Source organism: Dryobates pubescens, chromosome Z (assembly GCF_014839835.1).
Source record: "Dryobates pubescens isolate bDryPub1 chromosome Z, bDryPub1.pri, whole genome shotgun sequence".
Lineage (NCBI taxonomy): Eukaryota > Metazoa > Chordata > Aves > Piciformes > Picidae > Dryobates > Dryobates pubescens.
The window spans coordinates 120,440,700-120,449,517 of NC_071657.1; the positions used below are offsets into that span (position 1 = coordinate 120,440,700).

At 52.4% G+C, this 8,818-nt stretch overlaps 1 protein-coding gene across 1 annotated transcript; it reads right to left on the reverse strand.

The window, feature by feature from the left end:
- Nucleotides 1-3,060: 3,060 nt before the first annotated feature.
- Nucleotides 3,061-8,818, reverse strand: TSPAN33 (tetraspanin 33). Its single transcript, XM_009900221.2, has 8 exons — nucleotides 8,706-8,818; nucleotides 6,247-6,304; nucleotides 6,025-6,152; nucleotides 5,858-5,932; nucleotides 5,668-5,763; nucleotides 4,390-4,518; nucleotides 3,840-4,001; nucleotides 3,061-3,514 (listed from the first exon to the last, which is right to left on the reverse strand). The coding sequence occupies exons 1-8, from the start codon at nucleotides 8,808-8,810 to the stop codon at nucleotides 3,413-3,415; spliced, it is 855 nt and encodes a 284-aa protein (XP_009898523.1). The 5' UTR covers nucleotides 8,811-8,818; the 3' UTR covers nucleotides 3,061-3,412.

The window sequence follows — 8,818 nt, forward strand, 5'->3', positions numbered from 1 at the left end:
GCGGGGCCGCTCCTCCTCCACCTCCTCCTCCTCCCTCAGCGCGGCCCGGCCCGGCCCGCCGCGGCCCCGCGCCCCTCGCCGGGGCGGGATGAGGAGAGACGGCGGCGGGGGGGTGGGGGGGCAGCTCGCTTTGCAGGACAAAAGTGGCTGTTTTGTCAGGGAAAAGTTACTCTTTTTTTCCCCCAGAAACCAAGCAGAGGACGAATTTTTTTGGGGGGGGGGGGGGGGGGGGGGGGGGGGGGTCTGGGGGCGGGAAGGAGGGAGGGGGCGAGAAGAGCGATGGCGCTTAGCGACGAGGGCTGATCTCCCGAGTTGGGGAAAGTTGTTTTCACGGGCGGAAGATTTTTGTGAGGGAAAAAGTTGGGAGCTTGGGGTGAAAGTTTTAAGTTTGAGGTGGGGGGAAAGAAAAAAAAAAAAAGAAATAAAGAAAAAAAAAAGTTGGGTTCGGGATTTTAGTTTTGGTGAGGAAACAGCTGGGGGTGGAGGGGGGGGAGATCTTCGTTTCTGAGCAAAAAGTTATTTTGTATTTTTGTTGAGGGGGGGAGAATGTTGAAGATCGTGGGGGAAAAGCCTCAATTTTGTGGTTTTTTTTCGGCGCAGGCAGGGAGAGGACGAGATTTTTGAGGAGGAAACTGGAGATAGGAGGAGAGGGAATGGCGCTCAGAGAGGAGACAAGAAGGTTCTCAGCAGGGGAAAAGCTGTTTTTGAGGGGAAAATGTTTTTGTGAGGGAAAAAAGGACCGGCTCGGGGGGGTGGGGGAGGTAATTTGGGGGTTTGTGAGGGGAAAAAAAAATGGTTTAGGGAGGGAGAAGTTGCTTTTGGGGAGGAAAATGTTGCTTTGCAAGGGGGAGGAGTCCTGGTTTTGGAGGAGAAAGTTTGTGTTTTGCAGAGAGAAGTTGGATTTGGAAAGGGGGGGGGGGGGGCAGAGAAAGGTTGGTTTTGAGGGTGGAAAGTGGCGCTTTTTGAGGGAAAAGTCGTGTTTGAAGAGGATAAAAGTTGTTCTGGGGAGCAAAAAGTTGCATTTGGTACATGAAGTTATTGGGGGGGCAGAGAAGTCACTTTTGAGGGGGAGAAAAGTGGCTTTTTTAGGGAAATATGCCACTTTTAGGGGAGGAGAGTTTGGGGGGAAAGTAAATTTTTTCTGGGGGAAGCAGCTTTAGGGAGAAGGAAAAGTTACTTTGGGGAGGATGAAAGTTGCCTTTTGGAAAGAAGCCACTTTTGAGTGAGGGGAGAAAACTCATTTTGGGGGGACGAAAGTTGCTTTGGGGAGGCAAAAGGCACTTTATTGGGAGGTAAAGTTTCTTTTTTTTTCAGCAAAAAGTCACTTGGAAGGAGGGAGGGTTACTTTGGGGGGAGGAAAAGTTGCTTTTTGGAGGAGAAAAGTTGCTTCTGGGGAAGAGAAACTACTTTGAGGGGGAGAAAAATCAGTTTGGGGGAACAAAAGGCACTTCAGTGGGAGAGACAAGTTTCATTGGGGGGATAAAAGAGACTTTTGAGGATAGTTACTTTTAGGGGAAGTCATTTTGGGGGCAAGAGTCACCTTAGGGGAGAAAAGGTACTTTTTGTAGGGGTTACTTTTGGGTGAGGAAAAGTCATTTTGGGGGGACAAAAGCCACTTTTGTGGGGAGAAAAGCTACTTTTTAGGAAGAAAAGTTGTTTTTTGGTTTTTTTTAAGAAGTTACTTTTAGGGGAAGAAAAATGCCTTTTAGATGACAAAAGCCACTTTGGAGGGGAGAAAGATTGCAAGTTTTTGATGGGGAAGTCACTTCTGGGGGACAAACATCACTTGGGGGGAGAAAAGTTACTTTTTAGGGAGAACAGTTACTTTGGGGTGAGAAAAGTTGCCATTTTTTGAGGAGGAAGTTACTTTTAGGGGAGGAAAAGTCACTTTTGGTTGGAGAAAAGTTACCTTTGGGGGGACAAAAGCCACTTACGGGGGAGAGAAAAGTTACTTTTTCTGATGGGGAAGTTATTTTGGGGGTCAAATATCAGTTTGGAGCAGAATGGGAGAATCCACTGTTGGAGAGAAGCTACTTCTTAGAGAACTTCCCTTTTTTGGAGAGAGCCCTTTGGAGGAGATTGGGGGGACACACAAAACCTAACTTTTGGGAGATGGAGAAGTCACTATTCAGAGAGGAGATGTCATTTTTCAGAGCAGCGCTCACTTTTAGGGGGAGAAACTCCTCTTTTAGGTGAGAAGCCATATTTAAGGGTTGGCATGAGGTGGCGTTTTGAAGAAAGAGAAAGTGCTTTTGGGGAAAAGAAGCTGCTTTTCAGGGGGAAGCAAGCCAAGGCGCTTCCCGACCGCACACAAAGAGCCGGGCGCTCGGCCGTATCTCGGCTCCCTTCGCGGCGGGGAGGCGCAGAGGGACCACCCAGCCCGAGGAGAAGGGGAAAAAAACACAGCTAAAAACCGAAAAACCCCTCAACTCCACCCACGCTTTGCGACAGCTCCGAGAAGCAGCGCCAAGGTCGGACGCTGTGATGCCGGGGGGGAGCGGCAGCAGCAGTGCCCTCCCTGCTCGCAGCAGCTCCAAAACTTTGTGAGCTCTGCCGTGGGGCAGAAAAGATAGCAATTTAGGTACCTCCCCTGCCCAAAGTGTCGTCGTCCCCTACCCCCCATGCTAGGGACTTCTCTGCCGTCTACCATTTGGTTGTGCTGCTCTTCTCCCCACGGCATAAATCTGTTAAGGGGGCACTGCACAGGATGGGGCTGGTCTTGTCACTGTCCCCAGAAAGTTGTGTCCCCTCACAGGTGAAGGAGCAGGCCCTACCATGGCAGAGATCACAGGGTCCAGCCTTACCTCTCTTTATTCTACACCCCATGGACCCATCTGAGCCCCCCAGGGCCAAGCTGAGATCCCCACCTTCATCTAGCAGAGCCCACAAGTCATTTGAGAGCAGGACATCCTGTTACTCTTCCAGGATGGACCCACTCCTGCTCCCAGCTATCAAGCAATGTCCTCAGTGCTCAAAGATGGAGCCAAAAGGGTTTGTGGCACCCAGTTCTGGAGCCAGCCTTGCCCCAGGAGAAGGCAGCTTGGTGCATGGATGGACAGACAGACAGACATTCATCTCCAGCATGAGAGATAGGAAGTGCAAACCTGCTTTGCGTGTGACCTGCTGGCAGCCACCCAGGACAGGACAGACAGACAGCAGTTCACCAGGGCTGGTTCAGTCCCCAGACAGGGCACAGTCCCAGCAAACCTGGCACACAGAGTCCCCAGTGTTCTGTCACATCACTCTGCAGCACAGTGGCCACCACACATGGATCCACATGTCCACAGTCCCCCACAGACTCCTCTGGTAAAGCTCCATTGTCTCTTCCTATGGATCCAGGTTTGGAAAATCCCCTTGGAGGCCTGGGCTTGGCACAGGGGTGGACATGGCTCCACCAAGATGTGCCCAGGACTCAGTACCAGGGGTCTGCCCGGTGCTGCTGGTTGTAGAGCTGGAGCTTGATCTGGTCCCTGATCTGGTTGATGAGGATCTGAGCCAGCAGGATGCCCACCAGCTGCAGGAGAGGAAGAGCAAGAGGAGGGGAAGAGCAAGAGGAGGGGAAGAAGGGAAGAGGGAATATGACAAGGAAGATGAGAATGTAGACAAGAAGACATGTCAGGAAGACAATGAGAGGGAAGGAAAGAAGGAAGAAAGGTAAAAAGGATGCTGAAGGATGCCAGGCAGCATCATCTCGCTGTCCTACAAGCAGGTTCCACCTGCCTCCAGGTGAGAATGTGCCTATCATTCACACTGCTCCCCCCACCCCAAATCCTGCCCCAGCTCCCTGGTGGCTGCAACTAAGACCCCAGCAGACTCCAGAGAGAGGACACCTGTGGTACCTGGGGGACTGCCAGACCCAGGGCGATGCCCCCCAGCAGGAAGAGGTTGCTGTGGATCCAGTTGACCAGCTTGTCGATGCAGCCATTGGTGTAGATGAAGGCACTGGCCTCCAGGTAGCTCATGGTCTGCATCCCCTGTCCACACATGGTGTTGATGACAACCTGTGAGACAGGGACATGAGACAGAGGGGCTCGTGGGGGTATGGTCTCTGTCATTTAGAGGGGCAGCTAGCAGGCAACTGAGACCTCTGCCCTCACCTTGGCACCAGTCAGGATATCCCTCTAGGCCTAGCCCACCGTTTGTGTCCCCAGCCCCATCACTAAACACCCTCCAGCCCCCCAGAAGGGAGAACAGCAGGGTTGGGAGGGGTCCCCTTCACCACAGTAGGGATTCACCCCCATCTCAGCTGGGAGTCCCCAAACCTGATGATGGTAGGTTACCTCTCCTGGGAAGGAGGCTCCAGGCTCAGCCCAAATGGATGGGAGGAGAGGTGCAAAGCTGGAGTCCCCACAAGTACACCCAGGGTCTCCCTTAAGATTCTGTCCTCACCTCATTGGTGTCCCGCAGGCAGCAGGAGAAGGGGACAGAGCAGCGCTCCCGGCTGGGGTTGGTGACAGTGCAGTTGAAGTACATGTTCTGGGACCAGTCCTTGTAGGAGACACCCCCACAGCAACTGAACTACAGGGAAGGGCATGGGGAGTTTTAGTAGGCCCTACATAAACACAGGCTCCAGCAGAGACACTCAGAGGGGATTCCTCCACCCCCTTTTCATCCAGAGCTCCCCAACCAGGGTGTAACCATAGACATCAAATCCTTGGGGCCAAGAAGAGCCAGCATGGCCAAGAGGAGCCAAAAGCCAACATGCAGCCAAGTAGAGCTAATGTGGGACCAGTAAGAGTTAACATTGGGCCAAGAAGAGTCAATATGGGACCAAGAAGACTCAACATGGGGCCTAGAAGAGTCAACATGTGGCCAAGACAAGCCAATGTGGGGCCAAGACAAGTCAACATGGGGTCAAGACAACATATGGCCAAGGCAAGTCAACATGGAGCCAAGACAACACATAGTCAAGACAAGGCAATGCAGGGCCAAGGTGAGGCAGTACAGGGCACGATGAGACAAAGTGCAGCTAAGAAGAGCCAACATGGAGCTAAGACAAGTCAACATGGGGCCAAGTCAACACACAAACAGGTAGAGCCAATATGGGGACAGGAGCTGATGCAAGGACAAGATGAATCAACACACATCCAAGAAAAGCTAGTGTGTGGGGGCCAAAACAAGTCCATGTGTGGCCCAGATGAGTCAATGTGCAGCCAAGACAAATCAGCACACAGCCAAGAGCAACGTAGAGCCAAGACAACAGTGGGCCAAGACAAGTCAATTATGTGGATGTGGCCAAGAAGAGCCAACATGGGACCAAAAAGAGCCAGCATGGGACCAAGAAGAGCCAACGTGGAGCCAAAACAAACCTGTACAGGGCAAGATGAGACAAAGCACAGCCAAGAAGAGCCAACATGGAGCCAAGACAAGTCAGTATGGGGCCAAGTCAACACACAACCAAGAAGAGCCAACATGGGAACAAGGCAACACATGACCAAGAAAAGCCAACACGAGGCCAAGAAGACCCAATGTGTGGCCAAGACAAGTCATGATGGGGCCAAGACAAGTCAGCATGCAGACAAGAAGAGCCAATGGGGGGCCAAGAGGAGGCAATGCAGGGCTCTCACCCTGGGGGACTGCATGGACTCAAGGCAAGACCCAAGACCCCCAAGCCTGATCCATGTGTGGGAACATGTCCTCTGGAGGACGCAGACCCCTGCCACACACCTCCTTCTGCCCAAAGTCGATGAGGTTCTGCAGGTCCAGGTCATCCCGGTAATGCACAATGGCACCGTTGATGATCTCGCTAACCTTGCCACGTGCCTGTAAGGTGTGACAAGGGTGGGGACATCAGAAAGGTCATCACCCAGCAGGACAGGCTTGAGGTCATCTAGCCTCCCCCTGACCCTGGAAGTACCTTATCAGAGAAGACAAAGCCCAACACACCAGCTGCCAGCTGCAGGAGGAAGACGATGGTCAGGCAGATGGAGAACTGAGGGCAAGAAGAAGGTGATGGTGGTGGGAGGACAAGACTGTCACTGAAATCCAGCAATGGGGTGGGGACACCATCCCCCGGGTACTCACCGCCTGCAGCAGGCAGATGTTCTCCCTCAAGGAGCCGACGCAGCCACAGAAGGTGATGAGGAAGGTGAGGATGCCCACCACAATGAGCAGGATGGCGGGGTCCACTGCCAGGCATGCCATCGCTGCCTCTGCCGCAGCAAGATGTCACCTGCTGTCCCCCACCCCAGCACCACAGTCCCCAGGCACCACTGGGGAACCTCAGTGTGCGTCCCACCACCTCACCTGCGTGTTTCAGCAGCCGGGCGTAGACCCCCACCGCCACCATCACCATTGAGATCATCTGCAGAGGAGAACATGGAGCTTGTGACCCCATTACCTAGCTACCACCACCTGCAGCACAGGGTCCCAGATGCACATTGGGTACTGGAGATGGATTTGATGCCTCCTTTTCCCTTTGTAACCCCAGTATGGACCTGGTGTCACACCACAGGTGGGATGGAGCCCACTGCGAACGTCCTCCTCCTTCGGGAGGGCACCTCCATCCCCACCAGCTCCGAGTGGCAGGCCTCTGAGGATGTGGTTTCTCAGAAGCAAGAAACTTCCTCAAAACTCTGATTTCAGAAACAGCCCTCAAGGAAAATCCCCAGAATGTCAAAAAAAAAAAAAAAAAAAGACAAAAAAAGGACCAAAAAAAACCCCAACACAAAAGAAGTCCAAAAACACAAAACACAACCCAAGACAAAAAAGCACCAAAGAAAACACAAGTCAAAAAATGTCCAAAAAAGACCAAAAATGACTAAAAAAGATCCAAGGAAAAAAAAAATTCCAAACACAAAAAATGTCCCCAAAAGAATAAAGACAAAAATGTCCAAACCAAAAGCAATAAAAAAAGGCCAAAAAAGTTTAAAAAAACAAAAAAACCCAAAAAAAGCCAATTAAAAAAAAAAAAGCAACAAAAAAGTCCCCCCAAAAGACAAAAAAAATGTTAAAAAAGCAAACCAAAACAAAAACAGTTATGTCCAAAAAAAAAAAAGGCAAGACAAAAAAAAATGTCCAAAAAGTCACCAAGGCAAAAAAATGTCCCCCCAAAAAAAAACCCAAACCCAAAGTGTCCAAAAAAACTGCCACAAAACCAAGACAAAAAAAGGTCCAAGAAGGTCCCAAGACAAAAAAGGTCCAAAAAACCCCAAAACAAACAAACCCAAGAGAAAAAAAAAGTTAAACAAACCCCAAACATAAAAAAATGTCCAAAACCAACCCCAAGGTAAAAAAAAAGTCCCCAAAATGTCCCAACCTCTCAAAATGGTCAAAAAAATCCCTCAAAATATTGCACAAAACCCCAAAAATGTGTTCAAAGTCCCCCCCAAACCTTCGAATTATCCCCAAAATAATGAAATAAAATGCCCAAAGACCCCAAAATGTGGAAGATTCTTTGGCTTCCATGCTCAGGGTGTCCCTGGGGTGGGCTGGGGACAAGCTGGGAGGTCTCTGTGTGCGTGTGTGTTCTCTCATCATTACTTTGGGGGTCACCACCTGCATGGGGTCAAATTTGGACCCAAAGGCCATGATTTTGGTGGTGATGGCACCTGGAGGGTGGGTCACCCCCATGTCACCTGTGTGCTGGTGGCTCCTGGTAGCCCTGGGCTGGGGACACACATGGGTGACACCATGAGCGAGAGTGCACCTCAAAAGCCTTCAGGGGATGGCGGAACGAAGCAATAAGGGGATGGCCCAGGAGGGTTTAGGGAGGTTATCCTGGTAGGTGAAGTTCTGGGGACCATCTGGGGATGGGGAGTCCAGGGGTCCTTGGAGGTTTTGGGGATGGGATGGAGAGTCCTGAGATGGGATGGAAGAGTTCTGGGATGGGGGGTCTCAGAGTCTGGGGATCCCAGTGGGATTTTGAGGTGTGAGGGGTCCCAGGGTTCAGAGATCCTGGTGAGGTCTTGGGATAAGGGGTCTTGGGGAATGACCCTGGATGGGGTGTCGTAGGAAATGTCCAGGGATGGTGGGGCTCAGGGATGAGAGATCCTGAGGCATTCTGGGGGTGGAGTCTTGGCATGAGGATCCCAGAGTCCAGAAGATCCCCTTGCAAACATGAGGATAGGAGGGTCTCAGGGTCTGGGGAATCCATTGGGGTCTTGGGGTAAGGGGTCCCAGGGTGCAGAGATCCTGGAGAGGTCTTGGGCTGGGAGATCCTAGGGAACATCTGGGGATGGTGGGGTTCAGGGATGGAAAGCCCAGGCATGGGGGTCCCAGAGTCCAGAGCATCCCATTGAATCCCCAGGAATAGGGGGTCCCAGGGTCCAGGGATCTTGATGAGGTCTTGGGATGAGGACTCCTGGAGAACTCCTGGGGGGTTTGGGGCTCCCGGCGATTTTGGGGATGGGGAGTCCTGGAATGCAGGTTCCCAGAGTCCAGAAGGTCCCGTTGAATCCGTGGGGATGGGGTTGCCAGGATCCAGAGATCCCAGTGGGGTCCTGAGATGGGAGCTATGGGGTCCAATGATCCCGGAGAAGATCGGGGGTCCCCAGTGACTTCCTGGTGATCCCCCAGTGATGGCGGGGCTCCTGGGATGGGGCAGGTCACCAGGATCTAGGGGTCCCCAATGAACCTTCGTGAATGGAGGGTCGGGGGGGATGGGGTGTCCTAGTGGGGTCAAAGGATAGAGACAGTGCCAGCGTCCCGCTGTACCCTCGATGATGCGGGGTCCCGGTGGAGGTTTCCCCGCCGGTAGCACTCACCCAGAAGAGCATGTTGAAGAAGAACAGCACGTACTTCACCGCCGGGCTTACGAAGGAGAAATCGTCCCCGGGGGGCCCGGTGCCCCCTGCCGCCCGCCTCGCCATCGCCGAGC